This window comes from Ptychodera flava, chromosome 18 (genome assembly GCF_041260155.1).
Source record: "Ptychodera flava strain L36383 chromosome 18, AS_Pfla_20210202, whole genome shotgun sequence".
Lineage (NCBI taxonomy): Eukaryota > Metazoa > Hemichordata > Enteropneusta > Ptychoderidae > Ptychodera > Ptychodera flava.
Genome location: NC_091945.1, coordinates 38,297,045 through 38,324,849, shown reverse-complemented (window position 1 = coordinate 38,324,849; position 27,805 = coordinate 38,297,045). Strand labels below are relative to the sequence as shown.

Below are 27,805 nucleotides of genomic sequence, written 5' to 3'. Positions count from 1 at the left end.
CAATTAATTTACCAGAATTCAAAATGTACAGTTCAGTACAGCACAGGAGTATCAATTATTCAAGGTAATTATAGCTTTCTATTGTACAATCAGTGTCTGTCCCTCTAACCTTTATTATCCATCAGTTTTTTGTCTTCAGTCAGCAATTTCAATATTAAGTGATCCTGTTACAGAAGACAATTGAAGAGAATCAAATGTTGCCATAACAACTCTCTTGCCAGATTTCTGAGGTGTAAGTTCTACTACTGTTGACATATCACCAGCAGGTACAATATTCCTGTAAAATGATAACAGATTAAGCTGTATAATCAGTACATTGAAGAAAATCACTGACAACATGTCAACTTCTTGGATTGCACAGTACAGTATCAGGAAGTCTTTGTTTAACTTTCTTTTTTAAAGATTCCAAAATGTTATTGCTCACACAAGTCAACAAGCCACGATAAAATTCACTCCCCTAAAGAAGTACAATTAAGGGTAATTATAATATGCTTAGCTTGAATCCGGCAATCTGATTGGCTGAAGCCGGGTTTATATTCTCAACAAGAAGACTTAATTGCGTGCTTCAAACATTTTTGAGCTTGTGCAAATTTCGAACTCCAGCTTGTGTGCTTAAGACGTGATAATGTTGAACAAGTGTATGGCTTGAGATTGATTTTGATTGTTAAATTTTGTATAAGCGGTGACGGAGATGTAACAACAACATAATTTTTAAAGTTTTTTTGAGCATTTTTTCAAGTAAAATTCAAGTTTGGTGTGTAATCGTGATATCGATGCGTTGTGTTACCGTATTGTATGGAATCAACTGTGCACACGCGTGCGTTCTGAAATCTTCTTTTTAGAGTTTAATTGTGTTCAGGCTGGGCGCCTGAACCCTCATTCCAACTTTGGTCCTAAATAACGACATTGTCCTCTTGTATTTAACTTTAGCATATTATACTGAGGTTAAAAACGTGCGCTCGGGTATTTTGTAGCAGATATAAGACCTCTGGGGTGAAAATTAGCATATTTGGTGGGAAAAAATAATAAATGTTACTGTTTACATATTGTACTCATCTTTCAGAAAGCACTTCCATTCTCCTAATCAAAGCACCACTCAACATATTATTTAACTTTGGATAATAAACACCACGTGAATTTGTAAGATAGATCTGTCTGTCAGGATTTTTTTTGTCACAGCTAGTACCATAAAAGGCCACAAGATTCATCACATCACATCGCTGCTGTTTATGAATGACTTCATTGACAAGATGGCAATGTATATGTGATGTTCAAGGTCTTAATTCTTGTTCTATATCTCTGTGCTAAGACATACAAATGCAAGTCAATTTGTTTTGCAATATGGTCTTATATGGCCATGTAGCAGTCATTTTAATTTTTGTTTGTCCAGAGCCATTATTCGGAAATTCCAGGACTGATTTCAGTAATAATAAAACTTGGCACAAGGTCGTAGTACATATGCATGTCAATTGTTGACATTTTCTTAATTTTGTAAGATTGGTGCCTTAAAGAGGACATGGCAAAACCGGTAACCTCAGTCATATTTTTGCACAATTCGGTCAGTCTACAGTGAGTGATACAAAAGCAAAGCATTACACATGCTATTCCTATAAAGCAATTATACTTTGAGTGGAAGAGGTCTGTGTATATCACCATGGATAGTTACCCTTTTAATTTAATGATACAGTAATATTGGCAGAATAACATAATATTCACCATACAACTGAGCAGTACTCTATCCTCTGCAGTACTTTGCATGATTTCACTTACTTTTCCTTTAACATTTTTGGTTTCTGCAAGCCTGGTCCTTCTACATTCACTGTACATGAAGTCAGTGTAAGTGGAATGGGGTTCTTCAGTTGTACTTTTAATTTAAACTTCTTTCCAACTTGAAGGGTACCATCAATCTGGAAAAAAATTGTTTCAACACTTTTGAAATCATGTATATGTATGATGTACTGATCAAATTAACATTTGGGAATGTATATGTATGATGTACTGATCAAATTAACATTTGGGAATGTAATAAGAAAGAAAATGTAACAGAAAGAAAGTCTTTCAGCTAAGAGTAGTTCTTAACATATACACATGTGCACAATGACAACACTTCAGTATATGAATAAACAATCAATGGTTTTATTAAGAAGCAGCAGGCAGCAAAAATGACTTGTTATACTCTCACAATTTTGCTGGCAATATGTGCTTTTTGAAAATTGATACTCTTTGATCCGAAATGTTTGTTTCCTTCGATCAAGAAAGCTGCTTCCTTTGTCTTCTAAGCCATCTCCTACAAATCTTGGTGAATTTACACCTGTGAAGGATGACAAATTTCAACTGTATACTGGGCGAGGCTATTCCTGCTCAGAATTTTCAAGAATTTACACGCAATAATGGTAAATTTCAACAGCAGAATGTGTATTAGCCTTTTTGCCACCATATTTGCCATTCTACTGTCCTTTTTTTTAAGACTTGTATTCAGGGTACTCTGAAACCACAGAGTATTTAAATGAACTTAACACATTTCTTTTGACCGAATTAAGAAAGAAAGTATAATTATGAATAAGAGTGTACATCACTTTGATGATTATAACTATTGTGTAAAGCACTGTATAGGCAGCAAGATATCCCACCTGCAGTTTCAAGTCAGGAGTTCTGAGTCGGAAGTCATCCTGATCTGACCACATCTGTCCAGTTTCTTTGACCTTGGCCATGGCATAAATTTTCATTCCTGACTGATCAACCAATTTCTTCAAATATTCTGAACAGTAAACTCTCATCTTGACTTCCTGGACTGTAAGTGTAACCATTGCAACAATGGTATTAACATTACTCTTGAGATAGCAACTCCATTGCAAGCATAAACAAATAGAGTGTTATTGCTTAGAAATACACATCAATACTGAAAAGTGACCATTGTTCAGTGCCTTTGTTCATTATTGTCCTTGATTTGTCAACATGTATGCCACCCTTTAACATCTAATCATCCCTTCAGTTATATGCATCTTAACGATAGAGAAGACATTTGAGATAATTGAGCAGTACAGTCTGAATTCATTTAAAAGAAACAAAATGACAAATACATTTGGCAGGAATTCTCATATTAAAATGGTTTACATGATACATAAATCCAATAGTTTAACTTTCAGTACCAGTCTAACTGTTATTCATTTCTCATTTCCATTCCACTCTTCATCAAATGTTACTTTTAACTGTCCCTAATTACATTCTACGGTTATGCTGGTAGCAAAAAAAACCCACAAAACATTTAACATTTTTTGTGCCTGTGATGATAGAGTTAATCTGATAATGAATCAAAGTGAAAATATGTCAGAAATTTAGTTAAATATGGTAATCTTTTATAATTTTGTAATTCATTTCTTTTAAAGAATCATTTGGTATCTCTTTATTCAGAGCTTTCAGGCGGCAACTTTTCTCCGCCTGCGAGCAGGACAACCACCTGTTGAAATTATGCCCAGATTGCTTCTTTTACCCACTTTCATGAACAATAAGGCAATAATCTTTCTAAAAAATGAAAAGGAAACATAACAAACATGATGAACGGAACGAGCAGATGACATACTTTATTCTTCCTGTTATGTAGGTCATTTCCCCCCACACTCATCATGACCTGAGTTCAATTAGTCTAGAACATTCTCAAGGTCACTGCCCTTAATGACCTCACAACCTTGAATTCAATTAGTCATGTTTGGAATGTTCTGGAAAGTTGATTAGTTGTGTAAGAGAGATAATTTTAGAACAGTAATTAGCATGTCAATAAAAGTTCTAGATTGTTCTTATATGCCTTTATAAAAGGGACGTGCTCAGCTTCCAGTCAGACTTTTGGGATCGTGTCTCTTGTGTGTTACTAAACTCCAGCAGTAGTCATTCTCAAGACTTTTCAAGACCTTCACTGTCAACGCTGGATTTATACTGTGGTCTTTGTGCAGCTTCAAGCCTGCAAGCCAAAGGACTGTTCATTCATCCGACTGACTGTTACAACTCTGAGACTGGAGCTTTGCCGTCCCAGCTGAGATAAGTAGTCTGTACACGTTAAAGCTTGTATCCTATCCCTAACTTAGCAATTAGTTTTATTTTCGTAATAAATTTTGTTTAAACGTTAACTGCTGAGTTCACCCTTTTGTTCGTTTTCTCTGCACGTAACAAATTGGGGCTTGTCCGGGATACGAATATTTTGAGCCGTTTGACAACATTTTGACAGCCTTTTCAAAACTACTGTATACTGTGAACTCAGCGAAATTTAATCATGGCGGAATTTAAACCAGACGAATTTATGGATGACCTTGATCAGGACACATTTAATTCCCTCAGAAAAGACAACCTCATAGCACTGGCAAATTTCCTTAAGTAGAAGTCAAAAGATCTATGCGCAAGAGGAAATACAGTACCGTATTGCCAAACATCTAGTTGATTTAGGCCAATTTGAGGAATCCACCCTGAAAGATTATGAGCCCGAGTCTACCTCTGAACTCAGAAAATTAGAATTAGAAATGCAGACAAATTTGGAGATCAAGAAACTAGAATTACAAATGAGAGAAAAAGAATTACAAATGGAAAAAGAGAGACAGGCAGATTTGGAGCTTAAGAAATTGGAATTAGAAAAGGAAATGAAAGAAAAAGAATTGCAAATGGAAGAAAGACAGAAAGAAAAAGAAAGGCAGGAAAGATTAGAAATGGAAGAAAGACAGAGAGAAAAAGAATTGCGATTAGAAGAACAGCGATTACAGGTAGAAATAAAACGTTTAGAGCTTGGACAGTCAGGAAAATTCTTCCCTTCGGACAAGTTTGACATCACTAAGCATTTCAGGTTAGTTCCCCCTTCCAAGAAAAGGATGTTGACAAATATTTTCTTCATTTTGAGAAAATTGCTCAGAGCCTGAATTTGGCCTAAGGAATTCTGGTCTATGCTTTTGCAGAGTGCTTTGGTTGATAAAGCAGGAGAATACATCCAGTTGTCGGTAGATCCGGCTTCAGATTTTGATTCTGTGAACTTATTAATCCTCAAGGGCTATGAGTTGGTGCCTGAAGCTTACCGTCAGAAATTTAGGGATTGTGAGAAGGTGAAAGATCAACACTTATGTTGAATTTGCTCGAACAAAAGAACAACTGTTTGATCGTTGGTGTTCTTCTGAAAAGGTCAGTCAGAATTATGACAAATTACGACAGCTTGTTTGATTGAGGAATTTAAAAGGTGCATCCGGAGTGACATCAAGACATTTATCAATGAACAAAAGGCAGATACATTGGAGGTTGCTGCACGTTTGGCCGATGATTATTCATTGACCCACAAATCTTCATTTCTCAGCAAACCATCCCAGTCCTTTTCCTACAGAAACAATGCAGGTAAATTTAACTCCTCCTTTTCATCCAAGAATTTTTCAAAGGAGAGTAGAAAATCAAATGACAACAGTTCACAGAGTTCAAGTAACACTCCCACATCATCAGATCCCAAGTCTCAATCTCCTTCTGACAAACAGTTTGGTACACTTTCTTGTAATTATTGTAAGAAAGACGGCCATTTAATGTCAGATTGTTTCAAATTGAAAAGAAAACGTGAAGGTCAAAGTGGTCAAAGTGGATCTAAGCCAACCGGCTTTATTTCTTCATCAACTCAATTAGAGTCTAATAATGTGTGCAACACATTTTCTGAGGTTAAACCCTCTCATCCCCAATTAATGAGGTCAAGGTCAATTCTTCTCAAGATAGCATTATGGGTATTTTCGAGCCATTTATTCATAATGGTTTTATATCACTTTCTAGTGATTTCTCTTCCGCTACCCCTGTCAAAATTTTAAGAGATACGGGGCTTCCCAGTCTCTTTTGTTGGCAGATACCCTGCCGTTTTCTGAAAAGTCATTTTCAGGTTCTAAAGTTCTTATTAAGGGGGTAGATTGTAATGACTACATTCCTGTTCCTCTCCATAATGTCTATTTGTCTTCGGACTTTGTTTCTGGACCTGTGGCTTTAGGTATTAGGCCTTTTTTGCCTTTCGAAGGGATTCACCTTCTTCTTGGAAACGACCTTGCTGGGGACAAGGTCATCACAAATCCACTTGTGACTGATAATCCTAGTTTAGATCAGGATCCAGAGCCAATTGAACAAGAGATACCCGATTTATTTCCTTCATGTGCTATTACTCGAGCCATGTCAAAGAAAACTTCCGAGAATCAAAATACTCTCAAAAATAATGTCACAGATGTTGACTTAAATGACACCTTTCTCAGTCAGGTGTTTGACACGGATCATTCCGTTATCCCTCGTGGATTTGAAACTTCCAGTAAAACTTCTGCTGACCAAAGTCAGACATTTTCTAGATCAAATCTCATTGCAGAACAACACAAAGACCCGATATTTGTCTTTGTTTGACAGGGTAGATGATGAAGGTAAAACTTCAGATAGCTCTGTTTCCTATTATACAAAATCTGGTATTCTCATGCGTAAATGGAGACCTCCAGATGTTTTGGTTGATGACGATTGGGCTATAAAACATCAAATTGTGGTTCCAAAGCCCTATCGTGCTGAAATATTGCGCCTGGCCCATGAAACCCCTGGGCTGGTCACTTAGGAGTCAGGAAAACTTATCATAAAATTCTCAGTCACTTTTATTGGCCTAATCTCAGGCAGGATGTAGCACATTTCTGTAAAACTTGTCACACATGTCAAATGGTAGGAAAGCCGAATCAGACCATTCCAAAGGCCCCTTTACAGCCAATTCCTGCATTCCAAGAACCATTTAGTAGGATACTAATAGACTGTGTTGGGCCCTACCAAAAACAAGATCAGGAAATGAGTACATGTTGACAATTATGTGTACATCAACTCGGTTCCCGAAGCCATACCACTGAGAAATATAAAGACAAAGACTATAGTGAGAGCTTTAGTCAAATTTTTCACTTTATTCGGCCTCCCTAAATGTGTCCAGTCGATCAAGGCTCCAACTTTATGTCTGGTATTTTTCAACAAGTAATGGATCAGCTAGGCATTAAACAGTATAGGTCCTCCGCCTATCATCCAGAAAGTCAGGGTGCTCTTGAGCGATTTCATCAAACTTTGAAAAACATGATTAGGACCTACTGTTTTGACACTGAGAAGCAGTGGGATGAAGGAATTCATTTTCTGCTCTTTGCTGTTAGAGAGTCAATTCAGGAGTCTCTTGGTTTTAGCCCATTTGAGCTTGTATTTGGACATACAGTCCGTGGCCCACTTAAGCTCGTTAAAGAGAAATTCCTATCAGACGATGATGATTGTCTGAATATTTTGCAATATGTGTCAGATTTTCGTACAAAACTCTCTAAAGCATGTGAATTAGCCAGAGAAAATCTTGAGTCATCTCAGCAGTCAATGAAAACCAAATATGATAAAAACACCTCAAAACGGAAGTTTGAACCAGGTCAAAAAGTTCTTGTTCTACTTCCGGTTCCTGGCAAACCACTCCATGCTCGTTACTTTGGGCCATATCTAATCGATAAGAAATTGAGTGATTTAAATTACATCATAATAACACCTGACAGGCGAAAACAAAAACAGCTATGTCACATAAATATGCTTAAGCCATATTTGGATAGGGATAATCCTACTATAACTCAGCCTGTCAGTGCAGTCAGTTCAAGCCATTATGAAGATAGTGATACTGAAACTGACTTGAGTGAAAATACTCTAAACTCAAAGCTGGGCTCGGTCAAGCTTCAGAACTCAGAAATCCTGGAGAAGCTGGAGTCTACAAAGTTGGCACACCTCCAGCCAGAACAACAACAACAGGTGAAAGAACTGCTCCATGAATATAAACACCTGTTTCAAGATGTTCCAACGAGGACAAACGTCATCTATCACGACGTTGATGTTGGGGACAGTAAGCCTGTAAAACAACATCCATACAGACTGAATCCAACAAAAGCAAAATATCTCCAGGAAGAAGTCAAATACCTGCTGGACAATGACTTTATTGAACCCAGTAAAAGTAACTGGAGTTCGCCGTGCATACTTGTTCCCAAATCAGATCACAGTTATCGTATGTGCACAGACTTTAGGAAGGTCAACACTTTAACAAAGACAGACACTTTCCCAATCCCGAGGATTGATGACTGCATCGACCGAGTGGGAAAAGCCAAGTATGTGACGAAATTTGACCTACTGAAGGGATTTTGGCAAGTTCCTCTGACGGCTCGTGCTCGTGAAATATCCGCCTTTGTTACACCAGACGGATTGTTCCAGTACAAGGTGATGCCATTCGGAATGAAGAACTCTCCGGCAACGTTCCAACGGATGATCAACGACGTCATATCCGGGCTAGACGGATGTGCAGCTTACGTTGACGACGTCGTCCTGTATAGTGACACCTGGGAGGAACACATCAAGCTCATGCGGAAGTTCTTTGAGAGACTGAGCAAAGCAATGTTGACTGTCAACCTTGCCAAATCTGAGTTTGGTTGGGCGAGGGTAACTTACCTCGGACATACTGTAGGACAGGGTGAGGTAAAACCTGTTGATGCCAAAATCAGTGCCATTTCAAGTTTTCCCATACCAAACTGCAAACGACAACTGATGCGCTTTCTCGGTATGGCTGGTTACTACAGAAAATTCTGTCCAAATTTCTCCGCAATTACTGAGCCTTTGACTAACTACTTAAAAAGAAAGTAAAGTTTGTTTGGTCAGAGCAATGCCAACAGGCATTTGATACTCTTAAAGCCATACTGCAAAGTGCCCCAGTGTTGTCTGCACCAGATTTCACTTTGCCATTCAAATTAGCTGTAGATGCTAGTGATACGGCTGCTGGTGCTGTTTTATTGCAAGAGGATAGTCATGGTGTAGATCATCCTGTTTGCTATTTTTCACGCAAATTTAACAAATCCCAGAGAAACTACTCTACAATTGAAAAAGAGTGTTTATCTTTGATATTAGCTTTACAGCATTTTGAAGTTTATGTTACTTCTTCAAATCAGCCAATAGTGGTTTATATTGATCACAACCCTCTTGTTTTTCTGCAGAAATTTAAAGGCAAAAATCAGAGATTGCTAAGATGGAGTTTAATGTTACAGGAGTTTAATCTTGACATTAGACATATCCAAGGCAGAGACAATTTAATTGCAGACTGTCTCTCTCGTATTTAGAGTTTATTGTTGTTCACTTTCAAGAAGTTTTACTTTAGAGTAAAAAAAAAAAAAAATTGAGTACTTAAATCTTTTTCAAGATTACATTTGCAAAAGAAAGATTTTTCTTTGAAAAATTTTCTTTTTTTTTGAAGAGGGGGTGTGTTATGTAGGTCATTTCCCCCCACACTCATCATGACCTGAGTTCAATTAGTCTAGAACATTCTCAAGGTCACTGCCCTTAATGACCTCACAACCTTGAATTCAATTAGTCATGTTTGGAATGTTCTGGAAAGTTGATTAGTTGTGTAAGAGAGATAATTTTAGAACAGTAATTAGCATGTCAATAAAAGTTCTAGATTGTTCTTATATGCCTTTATAAAAGGGACGTGCTCAGCTTCCAGTCAGACTTTTGGGATCGTGTCTCTTGTGTGTTACTAAACTCCAGCAGTAGTCATTCTCAAGACTTTTCAAGACCTTCACTGTCAACGCTGGATTTATACTGTGGTCTTTGTGCAGCTTCAAGCCTGCAAGCCAAAGGACTGTTCATTCATCCGACTGACTGTTACAACTCTGAGACTGGAGCTTTGCCGTCCCAGCTGAGATAAGTAGTCTGTACACGTTAAAGCTTGTATCCTATCCCTAACTTAGCAATTAGTTTTATTTTCGTAATAAATTTTGTTTAAACGTTAACTGCTGAGTTCACCCTTTTGTTCGTTTTCTCTGCACGTAACATACTTTATTCTTCCTAAGTTACCTCCGGGTTTATCGCTAAACTCCTGGCTCAACTCGGGATCTCATGCTTATTCTCCACATATCCAGTCATGAGCTTTACAATTTATGTATTGTTTTCTTTGATTTGTTTGTTTAAATCCCAAACTCACATGTATCAGATGCTCTGATTCGCTAAAACTTTTAATGCAGTCAATTAGCATAGCCTTTCACAAAGGTTTCGTGAAGTTCATAATGTCGCCGATCCAGTGTATGCAAGAGATAATACTAGTTATTGGGTTCGAGAAAGCTGAAAGCAGAGAGAAAGTATGTTTGATTGTTTTATCTCGTTTCTAGCCGTGAATTTTTGCTTAAACTTGGTCTGCCTAGAAGAACAGACAAGTCGATACCCATGCTATTCTTATGCATGTGTCCATATTGATCATATACATTGCCGGTACAGATTCAATTCTGTTATGATTACGTGAACGAGCAAAGCCTATCTTCATCGGCCGTGCAGGATTTGATTTCATATGCCGTTATTTGTAGTATCTAGTGGTTTTTATGAAGTAATCAATAAACTATGAGTATACACTCAATTATATGGGTATTTTGTACTAAATTTCAATTTTTTTAGTATCAGAGGTATTTCAGATATAGGAATCCAAAGCGAAGACAATGTAACGAAATTGCAGTAAGAAATAACTGCTCTAGAAAAAACTTAAAGCTGATACATGAAGAAATTGGAAACAATTTTAATGATTATGATAACAATGTATGAATTAAGACAACAACAGAAAAGACAAAAATTAAAACACTGAGTAAATGTGTCTTATTGTGAATGTATTCCTGTATGTAATGTATAGCTGGCTAAGTATTAAAATCAATGTAATCTGCATTGCAATCAGGCAGCAAGAGCAACTTCACTGATTTTACCAACTCACTTTCAACTACAGAGTTTTTGGATTGTACTAATTATACAGTTTAGGTAGCTTCTAAAACTTACCACCGATCAGAAAGCTTCAAATTACTCTAAAATTCAACAAATTACTTATGAAAATCCTTAAAAGTGTTTCAAAATGTGTAAAGGACCCCCTTTCAAGAGGGGGCACATCCCCCTCTTGAGCTCATCCCCTTGCTGATGCCGCAGTGACTGTAGGTCACAGCAACACTATCCTGTTGATATTTCTTTTTCGCCTGTTATTCAAAAATTTACTGAAAGCCCTGCTTTATTTACTATAACTGCAGATTGACCTTTCACCTGAAGGAATGAAAGAAGTGGATGAATAAATAAGCAAAATAATATGAACATAGGATGCATTAATTCAGAATGATGTGGCAAACTTACTTTCATTTCTATCAAGGGTCAAATCAAAGCTTTTCTCTTTACACCGTCCATTTGGCACTGCCACACCAGTGTAGTAGCAGACATGAGCAGCAGTGTAAATATCTAACGTTCGATCCTCTCCACTTTTGTTTGTGATGAGAATCTTCACATCAAAATCTTCACCAACAGTCACTTGATCTTCCGTTTCAATTTCAAATTCAATGTCATCAGAGAGATCTTCTACTTTGTATGTATTTGGTCTTGTTCCATGTTCTACAGCATACTTTACTGCCATTCTCTCCTCTTCTGAACCTATATAAGTACAACAAGTACCAACATGGCTAGATCAATATTCATCTTACATAATGTTCTTTTCACTTTGAAACAGCCCAGATGTCCATTTGCCCAATACTATGGTTTTACCTCCATGCTGTAGGATCAGCTAATTGTACCAGCTGAATTCTAGTACAGATATCTGGTACTGTCATAAGACAGGAATCATGGGATATTACACATTTCATTGGCCAACCTTTGCTCACTAATTTATTCCTTTAGCATAACACTAACATATTCTGTATGTAGGAGCAGCAAAAACTGATTTAGCACTTACAAAATCTCTAGTTGGAGTAGGTGATAAAACAAGCAGCAGATGGACGTAGTTGTATGCACTAAATTCAACGTGTGAAACGTACCACAGCAGGCATTGAACACTATGTGTTAAATAGCTTTGTCACCAACATTCTTACCTTCCTTAAACTTGTACAAGTGCGTGATGTCCTCTCTATCATCTTTAAGTACTGATTTTGTGCTGATATTTTTACCAATAGCTGATTGTTTGATGGTTATTGGTACCATATCCTCAATATAATTGTCTCGTATTTTACACAGCCATTCAATACGATCTGAATTTACTTCAGCAAATACAAAACCTGTGTCATAGCCAATGTAAGTATGACCCTGCTTTATGGCTGCCAATGGGGATGGACCAGTCCAGAAAATTCCTGAAATAATTGAAAGACAAACTATCAAGTTACAGGAAAAGTGATTTCAAAAGAGTACCATATGTGTGCATTTATGCTCATACCCAGTACTGTTTGATTCAAAAATCAGACACCATTCACTTGACTGAATAAACTAATGAAAGCGTTTCCTATAATGAATGAACAGTCATTGCTGACACATGACAAAAATTCAACTTTTCTTGTAGCAAGGTATTAAGTGTTAGATTTGATATGATAGGTCCACATCTGCAACAAAAGTTGTATAAAATACACTTTTTTTCAACAATATTTCAAGACAATTGGAAACACATTTTAATGTGACTAGAGTGAAAAATAATTGCGACAAATTTTGCATCCTTGATTGATTTACTTGGCTTTTCAAATCAAATTGTTGGATGTCCATGATTATGACAACTTTGCATGGTATTTGACAGCAAAGTATCTACTTTACCTTCACTTCTTTCCTGTGGTGTTGCATCCACAGCTTGCCATCCACCGTAACCTACTGGCAAATCAGGTCTGGCCATCCAACAATCATTCCATACATGAAAATTCCTGTCAAATAAAGATAATATGTTAAAATCGCTGAAATAAACTATTCCAATATTAACTTTAAAATGTTTTATATCTGTCTTTGTATAATTTCAAAAAACAAAGAAAATAAATTTGGCAAATAGAAAATTGAAATTGTCAACTTTGTGACTCTGTGAAACTACTGAGGAAATGAGAGGAATGACAGGGTCAATGAAAATATTGGGTTATCCAGCATACTATGAGTGATTTTGAAGCTTGATGGGAAGAGCTTTGTGACTGAACAATTTTTAATTCAGAAATGTTAGATTATATTCAGCCTTACCAGACAGAGTCTGCATTCATGGAATCAATTTTTCTACCAAATTCATCCCTGTGACTGTCAGTAGTAAGGCTGCCATCAGTGTCGTGAGCTGATGCATAGTTTGTTACACTTCTAGTAGGTATTCCTAGACAACGTAATACTAAAACAGCAAAATACACTTCTAGTAGGTATTCCTAGACAACGTAATACTAAAACAGCAAAATAATTACATTAACAATAAAGGATAAGTTTTGCACTCTCCAGAGTCATAAAGGGATAGTAGCTGTACTTGAATTGTACAATTGTTGTTCAAATGGTTTTTTTTCAATGTGGACAGTGTCATCAACAGTTACAGGTACTCAGGCCCTGTACATGGAAATTGAACATTAAAATCATCAATTTGTCAAGATATCTTAATGGCAACATTTATCAGACACAATCACATGGTAAATTGCAAATCAAGATATGGAAGCAAAATTGCAATACATACAAAGACAGCATAAATACGAACACATTTTTCATGGCATTTAAAGTATTTAAATTACACACAAAGGTACCTGGTACTGGTATGTCAATTTTCCTTGAAAATTTTGAACAAGAGTCAAAAGAGCAAATAAATGCAACATTTATCAGAGCAAGTTCGTTATGAGTGATCGAAGAACCAAAATAACTACCATACTTAAAACTTAAATCAGAGGTTTTGTCAATATAAAAGTAAATGTTTCATACAGTGTCAGCAGCTATAATTATATATTTGTTCTAATTCATGCATTCATGCATTTTTGGGTGCCACATGTGGGGCAGGATGCGCTTACTATTTTCGAAACACCTGACATCACTTCTTGGCCTTTTGCCCAGAGGTCCATATATCTTTCTTTCATGAATATGACTTTGTTTGTGTACCGTCTATTTACTGTCTGTTCTGTGCTGTTTTGTGTCTATGTTTACAACTATTGTCTTGCGAATTCTGACCTACTGTCATGGTATTATGGATTGGTATGATTGCGATTATTCAGCTTATTGCTACATTATTTACAGATCAATTTCCTTGCCAATATACATACAAAGATTAATGACACTCATCATTTAATAAACAACAAGTAGCTCTTCTTATAATTCCAGATGTAAACTAGAAAACTGAGAAAATTATGCAAATGTGTTATGTTGTATTGCATATAGTTAAGAATTTTGACTTACTTGTTGTGAGGACCCCAGAAAATACCCAACACTGTCCAAACTTCACTGGACGTTTTGTTCTCTTGTACTCTTCAAGTATAGCAACACTACCACCCCACACAGTGGGTCTAGTACCACCATTATAATTACCAGACCAGTTACCAACTAGAACACCACCATCATCTGGAGCATTGGTCTGTAAAGGTATATACACACAGATATTGAATCTGCATTCTATAGACTCTGAAATCACAAAAATTCATGATATTGAAGCATGGTCATAGCTCAGTCTTACTTCAAGAAACATTTGACATGCCGTTAAAATAAGCTACAGACAATTCTACAGCATGATAAACCTTTAACTTAACCTTCTACCTCTGAACTGTGTTACATATAATAATAGTGAAAGGACACTGCATGAGTATTGTGATGAATGGCACAGAGATTTATGCAAAAATAGAAAGTGGTCACTGCAAACATCCACAAATAAGCACTCTAGCAAAATACAAGTGTAAGTCGTAAAAGAAACACCACATGACAGAAAGACTGGCTTGCCACTGTTGTGATGGACATAATGGTAACACTAAAATCATAATTGAAGTGGATGGTAACATTAAAATCATAATTTCTGTCAAATGACTCTGTACAATGTCTACTGAGTCATTTCAAGAAACTTGAACACAATGGAAATCATAAGGTGTATGTAAAAGGAGCCACCAGCCAGTCTGTCTGATACAAGTTTGCACAAACAATATCAAGAGCCAAAGCATTGGTAAAACTTCGTCATCACACAGAGGATGTATACCTGAAAAATCCAATCAGAAAATAAGAACTGCACGTCCTTTGACCGTTGACAAAAATTGCCTACTCATAACTGTGCCTTAATTCTCTTCTGATCTGAATAATTAGGATCATTTATAAACAACATACATTGAAATAGACTACCTTTTAAATTAATGAATTGAAATAAATTTCACCCTTTTTTGCAACTGTCAATAGAATTTCATTAATGAAGAATACGCAAGATGCAGGGCACTCGTAAAAACATAATTATATACAGGATTATTAAACAATTTTTAACAATATTAAGAAGTTTAGTTTCACCAATATACAACCAGCATTAACGTGACAAGTACACTGAAACTTAAAGGGTCCTATATAACTGATGCCATTGCACTAGCTGCATAAATAAAACTTTAGAATTCCTGGATGATTGCAGCAAAAACACTCAACTATGTGAAAATAGTGCATTATATTGAACTTGAACTTCAAAGCAATAAAAAATATTGTTTTCAGTACCATAGATGACATTGTCCTTGCAACATACACAGCATTACTCCTGGCCCACATCACCATACTACTTTCTAACAAATACATCACAGCATGAAATACATCTTCATCAAACTGTAGATAGATGGAGAGAACAATTGACATGATTGAGGTGCAAGGAGTCAATTTTTTGGGGTATGCTTTATTATTTGCATAGAAAGTACACTTATCTGAACAATTTCAATTTCGCTTGGACACAATGGCAGGTTGATATTATTCAAATTGTGACAAAAATTTGGACATTATGACAAACTGAAATGTATATTATCATACATATGTCAATGTTTTTATACATTTTGAAATTAAAACTCCTTGCGGTAAAGTAAATTATTATACATCTACCATCGAGAACAATAGAATTTAGCGTGCGCTAAAAAAGCCGTACGGAACTCGTGCCCGTTCCGTAACAAGTACGGTTTCAAGGCGCCCCATTCCCTGCGGCTGTATCTGCGCGTTCACTGTAGAACAGTTTCAAGGGGCCCCTTGGACGAGTGCCAGAACAAGTCTCACGCGCGCTCTGTACATACGTATGTGTGTAGTGCACACACTCCAAAACTTGCAGAAGCGCGTCCGAGGTAGCGTTCCACACTGGCGCAATAAAATCGGAAGAAAAATTGTTGACATAGCACGAAAATGGTCACTACTCCGACATTTTGATGCCCCAGTCAGGAATGTAAGATGTATAATAATATTGTTATTACGAAAATACCGCAAAGGATGCACTCGGACATTGGCGCCGCGCATCGCTGCACCGATGTCCTCGTGCATTCTTTGCGGTATTTTCGTAATAACCTCATAATACAGTATTTGATAGAATACAATCTGGTAAACAACATTACGCATTAGTATAAACTGTCACGATTCCTCTCATCCTTCATTAATAAAGTTATTCAGAGATTTTGATGAGAGTATCAAGATGAAAATTCTAAGATATTAGTCATCCATACACTATATATTGTGTACGGTAGTAAATTATCATCATTTGAAATTCTATAAGTTTTGTAGGAAGAGTTAATAACTTTTGTCTCATATACTTATGAATAACATTACACTGCACGGGGTGATGTACTGCTGTTTTATGATGCTGGGACAAAATGTTCAGTGCATTGAGGTAAATATTAAGTGACAGCGATAACATTTTAGGCAAACAAGTAAGTATAAGGAGCTATATTTTGTATTGTTCCTAGAAGATTTTTCCTAAGTATAAACTTAATTTCCAGCTGCTCTGTTAAGCAGGCTCTCATAGGAAGCTGGCATGTTGAAGCTCATAGATGTTTTTATACAAACTGGAAAGTCAATTAGTGAGTATCACCTGTAAGTATGGTCCCATTGTAAATTGCATTTGAAGCTGTAAATCTGTGTAGTAATGTTTGTATTGTCTGCATATATTGAATAGGACATTTATTCAATAAAAATTCCAGAAAAATAATAGTTGTTGGATCGTCAGCAGATCAGACCCGCCAAAATGTATTTACGCACCTAGCTTCAGAAGTAAAAATGTTTTTAAAGTAATAAATAGCACACCATGTAAAAGGTTTTCGGGAAAATTTAAACTATGTTTCCTAAATAGGTGACAAATGAAAGACAAAAATTGTAAAATCTTTGATCTCAGAATTACTCTGGACTTCTTAAGAAAATACCGACATGAAAAGATTGATTCTCTATAGGAACAACAACGCAAAAGCATCATGAATATTAATGAGGTCGATGGAACGCACGTATCAACTAAACAGGTATGTCCACCCCTCTGCTGGATGAGCTCTTGTAGAGAGCTTTGGAAGTATCAACAAGTTTCCAGCAAACATCTTGCTGAAAATGTTCCCACAAAGTAACTTTGGTTGTACAGGTTATCAACACTGTGTATTGGACGAGAATGTACCTCCAAATCGATCAACTCCCATAGATTTTTGATTGGACTCAAATCAGGAGACTTGGCCGGCCAATCAAACGTTGTATTAAAAATTGTCAAATGGATAGCCATCTGGGGGTTGTGTAGAAAAGATTTTACATCCAAGGCAGTATGTACGAAAGTATTATCCTGTTGATATATAAAATCAGCCCGACATTAGTCTCAGTGCCGATGATAGCATTTTGTTTTGGAGTATTTCTAAATACTTCCAACGATTCATGGTGTTCTCGACACGAACAACTGAGCCGACACTGCAGCAGCCGAGAATCATTCTCAAATCATGACGCAGCCACCACCAAACTTGACAGTAGGACTGATGCAGTGTATTTCATAGTCCTCGCCAATCGGCCTCGTCGTACACTCTCCCGCAGCTTCGAAATACCGTAAATTTTGACTCATCGGTCCAAACAACACAGGACCACTGAGCCGGTGTCCATTTCACATGACGTCAAGTGAATTCGTGCTGCGATAAGCTGGAGTTGCAATTTTTTTTTCCGGCTTTTTCTTGGCAACACATCCATGAAGGCTATATAGCTCCACAATTTCATTGTACATTACTCAAATTCAAGAGTTTCCCTGTGTCCCAGTGAAATTTTGCACGGAGTTCATGGGCCGTTTCAAACCTGTCAGCCAGACTTGACCTTACCAACATTCTGTCTTCCCGTTCATGTTGACTAAGCCTCGGGCGTCCAGACTGTTGTATGTTGGTCGTGCGTGCAAGTTCCCTTTGTGTTTAAGTGTTGTGCAGGTGTGCATTCTCTCCCGCATATCAGGCGTTTGGCTTTTGTGCAGGTGTTACGCTGAACATGTAAATTACCCCTCCCTTTATACAGCCGAGTTTGAATTTAGGCAGTTCAGACCACCTCGGTAAATTTGAGTGTGTAGACTCTCGTAACACTGTGTTCGGTGTCAAGATTTCCGTCCTTTGCCGTTTGCACACGTACAACTGGCTATCGTCCCCCGAAAGTGTCACAATCTGAGGTAAGTAAGAGCGCTTTTCCTGTATAACTTTTCTTTCCTTCAAGTGTGCAGGTCGACTGACATTATTCCTTGTGCGATGACGTGGCATTTATATGTACGTATACAGAATGGCCGTCGGCAGACTACAGTATCGTAGACCCAATTTAGTTTCCAACACAAGTCTTAAAGTTACTTGAAGTGAATTCTTTGTAATTTCTTAGTTTCAATTTAACTGCCATGTAATTTCATTTAAGCACAAATTTATTTGCCATGTAATTTTCTTTTCTTTACTATTCAGAACCGTATTTCGTACTCCGTATGACATATGCCGTGCGCCGCATGCCGTGTTTTGAACTTCGTATTCTGTATTCTGTATACACTCTGTATTGAGTCTGCATGTGTGTATATGCAGTTTCAAAGGAATTAAAAGGAGTCAAACGTGATACGAGTTTCCTGAGTGTGTTCATCGGGGGCCCATAGCGACGTAGAATTTTCAGATTCTATGTTGGCCATGGTACCATGTTGCGACAGTTTTTAGATGTTGTATCTTACACTGCCTTCTGATATGCCCAGCTGCCTTGCGATTTGCCGGTTTTTTAAACCCTGGTCATGAAGTACCTCTATTTGGCCTTTTATATATTCCTGAAGTTTAATTGCTAACTTTGGGCATGGTTTCATTTATACAATTTTTACAAGTAGAAATTATATATACTGTAACCTCTGATGACCTCTGATATTCATATGCAAGTCTGGCAGATTTTACCGCCCAAACATTTAACCAGAATTACATTTAAAAAACTCTAATTGGTCTATATTTGAATATGAACAGAAGAAATTTAACCACATGGAATTTGGCGCCAAAGTTAATTGGATGCAAAGTTAATTGGATATCACCATTGAAACCCATAGGAATTTTTGCTTGTATTTGAAAACACTCTCCATACATCCTTATTCACCTTCCAACAACACGTCTGTATTGATTAAAATGGGTTAAACCTCCTGCAGATCAATTATTTTTGGAAATAAATCACATTGGTGCGTTTTTTTGGGTTATATTTTATGCCAATATTTTTAGGTGCGTAAATACTTTTGCTGGGTCTGTATATTGAAATTTAGATTGAAATATGGATTTATACATACAGAAAGTTAGATTTAGATTTTATCTGTCAAATTAAACAGAATGATAGCATTATATGACAATAAACAACAAAATTCTAGACATGGTAATCAGTGGTCCTTAGATAGTTTCAAATAGAACAGATTCCTACCTGTCCAAAGTTCCATCTTCTTCTTCCAAGTTGTTTGTAAGTGCCATACCAGATAAAACCAGTGTCATTCATCACATATTCCTCTTTCTCAAGATCACCCTCCATGTAAACAGTATCATCTGGTAGAGGAAATCAAAATTCTTCAGCTGAATATATATAATTATCAGCACAGAAACATTTTGACAGTACTCTTATTTTGGTGCAATGATTCATATGAACATAGTAGCTCACTTAAGCCACACAATTTGATTTGTTGTAGTACATGTGTAAACAAATACATTTAAAAGATATCCAAAATCATCACAATTTTTGTACAAACAAGTCATTGGAAATAACACAGTCCCAATATGCCAAGCTTTGAGGCACTTGAACAAATGGTACGTGTTTACAGTGTGTCTTTTCTGTCAGGTGTAGTTCAGTTTGGAGATAAACTTTAAGTCATACAGCGTACATTTGCATTCTACTTGGGATATTTGATCAAGATAAAACTAATGTACTTATGAATATGTAGGCTTAGTGATGATGTTGTTGTGGGCTTAGTGACGGGACTCAGTCAAGATGAATCGGAACATACTGGTATTGAGGGCAAGAGAAGAAAGAAATATATCGATAAGCTATCAGAGACAGAAAGTTGCCAATATATGTGTTGTCAGTTAATTGCAGGACATCATGTGGAACAGACTACTTTTAGACTGTTTGTAAATATTGTGAGAGTAACTGCATCTATCCATTCAATATGCAAAGTGTATAAGCCGGATACATCAAATCCTTCAACACTTTAATTTTACTGAAAGCCTTTAAGTATTCTCAATGAATTCTTCTACTGACAGAATTTGACTTGCTCAAAAATTCCTGTTATTTAGAATCTACTGTACTTGTTCACTTATAAGCCCCTCCACTACTGTTAGAGAACTTCTGAAAATGCTGTACATCTACGTATAAATACCTATTCTGCTGTAACTAAAATATGGAAGGTTAAAAGAAGTGTAATTGATCATTAGCAAAATTACTTTTCAGAGAAAAGAATAATGCTATTTTGAAGTTCCCATGATAGGGTAAAATACGGGAAAGAGGTACATTTTCAAGTAGTTTATGATTAATTTCTGTGACCCTCTCTAGCCCTGATAACCTAATAGAACAATCCTCCTCTGACATAACACCAAACACTTTTCATTTCTAGATCTCCTCCATAATGGTAGAGTTGACTTTTCAGATCCTCAGATTCAGATCCTCAGATCTCAGACCTCAGATCCTATAACTTCAGACACAGATTCAGAATTAAAATTTCACAATTTTCAAAGTTTGATGTACTATACTGATTAATAAAATATAATTTAGATTTGAAAAGGCTTTAGAAATTATTTTATTTCTATCTTGAATCTTAAACTTAAAAACTTCGATCTGAGAATCAGAACGTCATCAGTCGAAGCCTGGGTGCGCAATGATTTCACTTGTTATGTCATCACGTGAACGTTCCCTCATAGAGATAAACACACCCCGGGTGTTTGATCGCGGGTGTCACCCGCGATCGAACGATCAAGACCGCGACGATCATGTAAATGCTGGCTATCGACAGTCCATATTTTACCATCGTTCGTAATATTGATGGCGAGGGAATATAACTAATCCATGTCGGAGGCCAGTGACCCCGGGCTAAATCAGAATTCAGGGGTCCGACGAAGCAAGTTAGCTAATCTGTAATTGTAGACCCAAGTTCGTTGAAACTTGTTGAGCAAAAATGTTTATGTAGACTTTTTTTGTTTTCATAACTGTCTTGTACATGTCATATTCAAATTATCATTTTAAATATTGTAATCATACTGTTAATACGGGTATTGTAAAAGGCTTGTAAATTTGAATCTGCATCTGAAGTTATAGGATCTGAAATCTGAGATCTGAGGATCTGAATCTGAGGATCTGAAAAGTCAACTCTGCCCCTCCATAATGTCGGTTCATCCTCTGAATATGTAATTATTGCAGTATTTTGCTGTCTCGACCATAGTTTTCTATTAGGATCAATGCGATAGTGGCATATCAGTTCATATTGCTGAGTTTGCTGTCTTAGCCATAGTTTTCTATTAGGATCAATGCGATAGTGGCATATCAGTTCATATTGCTGAGTTTGCTGTCTTAGCCATAGTTTTCTATTAGGATCAATTTGATAGTGGCATATCAGTTCCATGAGATTTTGAGAATACTCAATCAAATCTTGTCAATATATTTTGTTGTTTAATTTCTTTGGCTGTAAATAGATTTCAGAAAGAGATTGAAACTTTGACTAGGCCTTGCAGGATAACGAATAAAATATCTATCAAATATTTGTTCTTGTATATTTAGAGACATATAACAGTCAGTATTTGTGAATATTGGTCTTATAAAATCAGATGAGTCAGGGCTCAAAATTAGCAGTAGTCCCACGTCCACAGACAACCAACTTTTCCCTGGGGCTATTAAAATCTAGGAAATGGTAGCCAGCCCACATGGACTACCAAAGACCGGGACATAAAATTCAGCCAGTACTTAATTGGCGTGCCATGTCGTGTCTGTCACTTTCGAATGAGCTAAATTGCAGTCAAATCCAGTTGGACACAGTAACATGAGTTTATAAGGCCAGACTATGACTTTGTTTTGCAAATTACAAAGACAACAATGCAGCAAAACTTTGCAACCAAGTTTCAATGTCTTAACTGATGTACTTGGATGACAGGCACAGGCAATGATTACTGATGAAAAACGCATTTTCATTGTATTTTGATCATAATGAATCAATCAGAGACAATATGCCTTCTCCCTATAGATGTCCATGGTCTATTTTAAGCCCTGCTACAGTATCTCTACAGTCGTGGTCGTTTTCATGATGACTGTCAAAATTTGCATGCAATTCTGAGTGAAACGAGTTGTCAAAAGGTCACCAAACTTTTGAGTGTCACTGTTGTCCTTTAGGCAAAAAAGATCATTTCTGGTCACCGCGTGCGTCATTTCAGAACCTGCGCGTCGTGACTTTTTTGGGTTACATACTCATCAGTACAACTATCCTGGATATCCCTGTTTGCATGTCCAAAAATGCTAAAAAGAAAACACAAGTATTATGCAGCCAGTGAAATGTTGCATCAACAGTGCCGAACCAGCATAGTTAAGAAAAAGGAAAAAAAGAAAGCATGTCGCCGCATCACTTTTTGCTGAATGTCAAGGACCAGAAACATTTTTTTGGGGGGGTCTATACCTTTTTTCTTTTGGTATTGGGTGTGCAAGTATTCACATCAAATGACTAGAAAATTCGCTTCATGGGCAGAATCCTGAGAAATTGCTCTTTCTTGTGATGAAAAACAATAACCCTAAACTAAAATATGCATGGGCTACCAGCTATTGTCACTGGGCTAGGCTACCAACTTCAGAAAATGGTAGACCAAGTGGACTACCAGGGAAAAACATTTCAAGACATGTTGGTTCATCCTGCAGTCTTTACTTGAAAAGTTACATACCTATCTAAATTTAACAAATACCATTATCTTAAATTTCAACAAATTCTGTTTTCTTTTTTCATCACTTACCTTTACACCATGGATTAAACAGTACATACATTGGACTCTCTAAATCCTGACGGAATTTCATGGATTCCTCATTGTGAGTGGATACCGTCTCCAAAGCTAAGCCATACTTTCCAATGTAAACACTTACTGGCAGGAGAACATCCAGGGTCACAGAGTTTCCTTCTTTTTGAGTAATTTGGTATCCCCAGTTGTCTGATGATAATGTTCCCTCAACATTTGCTACTTTCATAAGCGTTCCTTTGCTAATTGTGTAAGGCGGTTCACCTGTAGTGCATCCAATCAACAACATGAATGTAGAGGTGAATTGTGACAGAAATTAACAGACGGTGTTTTGTCACTGTTTATGATCAAATTTCAATGACTATCAGACAATATTTAGCATGGTATAAATTTCCCATGCCATTTTGAATTACTGTATACAATGTACCTTGACTGCTGGAAAATTCCAGTGAGATTGGACATGTTTTCACATTATCTTTTTTATAATTTGGTAATAATAAATCAAGGGTTAAGTGTATGAATGATGAAAATCTTCTTGATAGAAATCATTATAAACAACTGTGGAACCTGTGGGTCTTGTACGCTGCTTCTATACACATCTAAATACATCATATACCATATGAATGGGATGCAACCTGGGCTACAATACAATTAAAAAGTTATACCTATGTGAGGTAAGTGTTAGCCTGTATGTACTAATGAATTAAAAAGTGACGTATGGTAATAATCTACCGGTACTTTGATATTTCATCAGAATGTTAGGAGAAATGACTTGATTACCATTGCTGTGACAAAAATAAAAATACATATTTCACTGAAAAGCATTTACTGTGGGTTTTTTGAGTTCCTAAAAAACAACATAAAATATATTTTCATCACGTCAACTCACCGACTGTCAATTCCATGATGATTTTATCAACATCTTCAGCATATGGCCTATTGAATGTCACTTCAATACTAAAACTTTGTCCTCTTCTGATGATCAAGTTTTGAACTTCATATTCATGGGTGTGATGTGCTAGTCTATTTTTCAACAACTTAGTATCCACATTTGTGATTTTCAGTTGCCCTTCTGTAATAATAAGAAAAACCGCCAAAATTTTTAAATATGCAAATACAAATGTTCATAGTTAAAGCGGCAATTTTCAATCCCAGTTTTTCGCATAAGTGGAGTTCTCTTCCAAGTCAAACACTTGGCCAGAATGATGTTTGATTTCTATAACATTAATTACACAAACTGATCTCAACATTTTGGCGCCATTTGCTATTCCTGTGAACAGAATTTATACAAGCGTTTGATTGACGGTCGGTTCAAATCCCCAACAGTCATTGATTCCCCACCACCAACGCTCAAATTTCCTAAAAAATTGTCTTCCAGTCGCGTTAGACTTTGAATATAACCACAGAGTTTGATCGTCAGCAACTTCGCGCCGACCGCCAGAAAAAACTATAAAGTGGCATTTTCTGGAGTGTGTGCCCACATGTTGCCTGTTTGATGTCCACTTACACAATGAACGCTGCCATAGCTTCGCTCCCTTTGGAAAGGGAGGCTCCGCTTTTAAGCCTTAGCTTAGATGGAGTCATACTGCTGGTAACTATTGCAAATTGATGGATGATGCAGAATGAAGTATTCACTGAAACTATAGACCTTCGAGAAAATTTTCTTGAGGGTCTATGCTGAAACAGTATATCAATACTTTAAAGAACAATAATTTGAACGACTTTGTGTTGAACAACACTGATATTACTGAGGTTCAAAGTCACTGAAAGTTGACTAGACATCATCAAAATTTGCATCAACCATGAAGTTCTGCCAAATTTTAATTCCTGGGGCTAGTGCAATACCTCATCTGTTTACAATCTTCTACCATTTTTCACTTCTAATTACTCACTTGAATATCAGTTATCTAACTTCAATTTGAAAAAAACATGCACCAAAATGCCACTAAGAATATTTCTACTGATTATTTAAGAAATAGAAATGGAATGTTTTGAGTGTAGAATATTTGACCATTTCTAAAGATTTATTTAACTTATTTGCATATTAATGATCATATCAACTTGGTTTACACAAACATAAATTTGCATCAAAATAGGGATATCTACCAAATTTCAAAGCCCCTGAAGAAGTTTGTAATTTTTCATTTGCATATCACTCATTTTACCAACATTGCTTTGTGAACCAAATTGTATTTTATATCTGAAATATAGTTCAAGCAAATGCTTAAACTCACAGAGAAAGTACTTTCTCAGTTTGGAATTTTTGTTATGATTCCTATGGTACAATCTTTGTATATTTGCAGAAGAGTCATAGGATCAGTTTGCATTAATCAAGCCACAATCTGCATCAAAATAGGAAGCTTCCAAAAAAGTTAAGTCCTACAGCCAGTAGTTTTTTCTAATTTTAAGATTTTTAACATATATTAGGGACGTTTTTCTCATTCGCCTAATGGTGATGCAATTATTGGCTTGTAGAAACAATGATTTGCAACCTAGTAGAACTACTTTTGAAAAATTTCAAAGGTTTATATTTGGTAGTTTTTGCGTTATACTACCTTATGAGCTGCTAACGAGGTATTTGGTAAGGGCAATAAGCCCCCCCCCCCCCCCCCCCCCCCCCCCCCCCCCCCCCCCCCCCCCCCCCCCCCCCCCCCCCCCCCCCCCCCCCCCCCCCCGCGTCAGTGATCGGCAGAACAAATTAATGAAGGGGATTAGGGAGAGCAATTAACACAGATAGCTAGGGTAAAGTAATAGGCACACACTAGACACAAGTAAGGCTTGTATAATGAAAATAAAGTTCAATACAAGACATTTATTGATCATATTCATAACTTCTAGACAAATATTGCTCGCTAGACCCTGTGATTTAACTCCAAAATCACTCACTAGGGTGTCTGGAAAGCCAGCTACTGCAGCAATACACTGAAACACCACGGCCATTTTTTCCATGAAAGTGGGGCGAAAACAAGCTGTAAACAACGATTTTTGGCAAATGTGGCCTTTTTTATAGTTTAAAAATTAAAATGTCATCACCACAAAGCAACGGAGACACAGGGATTTTTTTTCATGTATTTCTAGGGTTATATTGGACAAACCAACGGGATGTTTTTTTCTAAGAAGGATATTGATGGGTATCCATATCTTTCCGGTGGTTATTAGCAGAAGCTGACATCTACACAAAAACTGTCCCCATTATCGAATGCCTTGGAATATGTTTTTGTACAAAAACAAGGGAGAAAATGAGTAGATTTTGTTTTTGAAAATTGGAAGAAATTAATGAATTATTAATTATTAAATTAAATGGTGTCATATTTCTCAATATTATGACATATTTACGATTATTTTTTTTCCACATGAAGTTGAATATGTCATTACCAAATCCTGAAAGTTTTAAGTCTCTATCTTTATTTTTACTTTGAAGAAATGAAATTTAATAACATGAACCTCTGGGATCAAAAATACCCTTTCCAACCACTTTAAACCTAGTAAGTGCCACTGTTGCCAAGGAAACTCCATGGAAGGAGAGAATGGCATGATACACAGTACGTAGCATAAAATTATATATAGACAGACAAATACACTGGACATCCCATAGGCAAATAGTTTAGTTTGTCATCATTATATAGCAACTGGAAGCTATTCCACGGCAACTTTGCCAGCATCAAAATACTTTACGGCGGACATGAAAGTTTGCAATCCTGTGTGTTTTTACCTAAATATATTTTTTACTATAACCCAAAAGGGATTCGAACCCCAACACACTCTACAGGAACTGTGGCTTTTATGTGAAACAATATGCAAATAAGATAATTTGTTATATTTTATTACTGACTCTGGCTGACAAATGTGCAAAAGTGACCCTGAAGTTGTGCTGCGTTCTTGTTTCACATATAATAGGCAGTGCACATATATAATAGTGGGCAACGATATAGAAAACAGGCATTGTTTACAATAGCAACAGGGTAAAGTCTCAACCGAGGGACCGTGTCTTCACTAACCTGCTGGTGGTGGTGACGGCGGTTTGTCTTGGAAGTGTCTGCTGAGAGTTGTGAAGTTGGCACGCCTTCCAGGATCAGAATGGACTGTCTCTCGCACCCCTTGACGTCTTCCCGATTGGTGAGGATTATGATTGTTACCACCTGCCTGTCCTCCACGGCTTGCGCCAGAACCCATAACTCTCTTGTGTAAGGTAGTCACCAATACCGTGAACGATACTGTAGTTGCAAAATATCTATGTACATACAGGTCTATATGTTGTGTAGCGGTAGTCCTGAATATAAGAAGTACTTGCAAGCTTGATTAAAATAATTTGTCAAAGCTAGCCTAAAATTATTGTGACTAAATTGTGTGGAGCATTGGTGCTAAGTTTACGTTTTTCCTGAAAGGCAAGCATCGACCACTTTTACAGAGGGCTGAACGACTCCGCACTCTGAGCATTGTCCTTTGTTCAACCAATTCATAAATCAACTGTGCTGCTCTGTACAGAAAAACCCACACCCATACATACTTTCTTTTGGTCGGACAATTACGATACCTTGCATGCATTAATTTCTATGGATATGACCCCAAACAGACACTCGACCCACTTAACTCCCGACCCTTTTCAGGGATGCAAAGTTGCATGTACTAAACGC

The 27,805-nt window shown here is 36.8% G+C and overlaps 2 protein-coding genes across 2 annotated transcripts in view; one reads left to right on the top strand and one right to left on the bottom strand.

Annotated features, from left to right (window-relative positions):
* Positions 1 to 7: 7 nt before the first annotated feature.
* On the bottom strand, positions 8 to 27,575 carry LOC139117741 (protein-glutamine gamma-glutamyltransferase K-like). The gene is made up of 13 exons (XM_070680990.1): positions 27,170 to 27,575; positions 24,061 to 24,243; positions 23,172 to 23,435; positions 19,621 to 19,739; positions 15,454 to 15,558; positions 14,176 to 14,350; positions 13,000 to 13,138; positions 12,595 to 12,698; positions 11,889 to 12,143; positions 11,164 to 11,454; positions 2,631 to 2,791; positions 1,771 to 1,907; positions 8 to 277 (listed from the first exon to the last, which is right to left on the bottom strand). The coding sequence occupies exons 1-13, from the start codon at positions 27,342 to 27,344 to the stop codon at positions 136 to 138; spliced, it is 2,250 nt and encodes a 749-aa protein (XP_070537091.1). The 5' UTR covers positions 27,345 to 27,575; the 3' UTR covers positions 8 to 135.
* LOC139117739 (thrombospondin type-1 domain-containing protein 7A-like) overlaps positions 18,248 to 27,805 on the top strand; it is a 229,674-nt gene continuing 220,116 nt past the window's right edge. The window contains exon 1 of the mRNA XM_070680982.1: positions 18,248 to 18,373. The gene's annotated coding sequence lies outside the window, so the exon portion shown is untranslated. The remainder of the gene's footprint in view (positions 18,374 to 27,805) is intronic.

Bases quoted from the DNA above. Each gene is read 5' to 3' on its own strand.
- LOC139117741 (XM_070680990.1), bottom strand. From the start codon at position 27,344: ATGGGTTCTGGCGCAAGCCGTGGAGGACAGGCAGGTGGTAACAATCAT. The intron at 12,144-12,594 runs GTAAAGTAGATA...CAATTATTTCAG, and splicing joins ACCACAGGAAAGAAGTGAAG to GAATTTTCTGGACTGGTCCA. The intron at 11,455-11,888 runs GTAAGAATGTTG...GTACTTATATAG, and splicing joins CTTGTACAAGTTTAAGGAAG to GTTCAGAAGAGGAGAGAATG.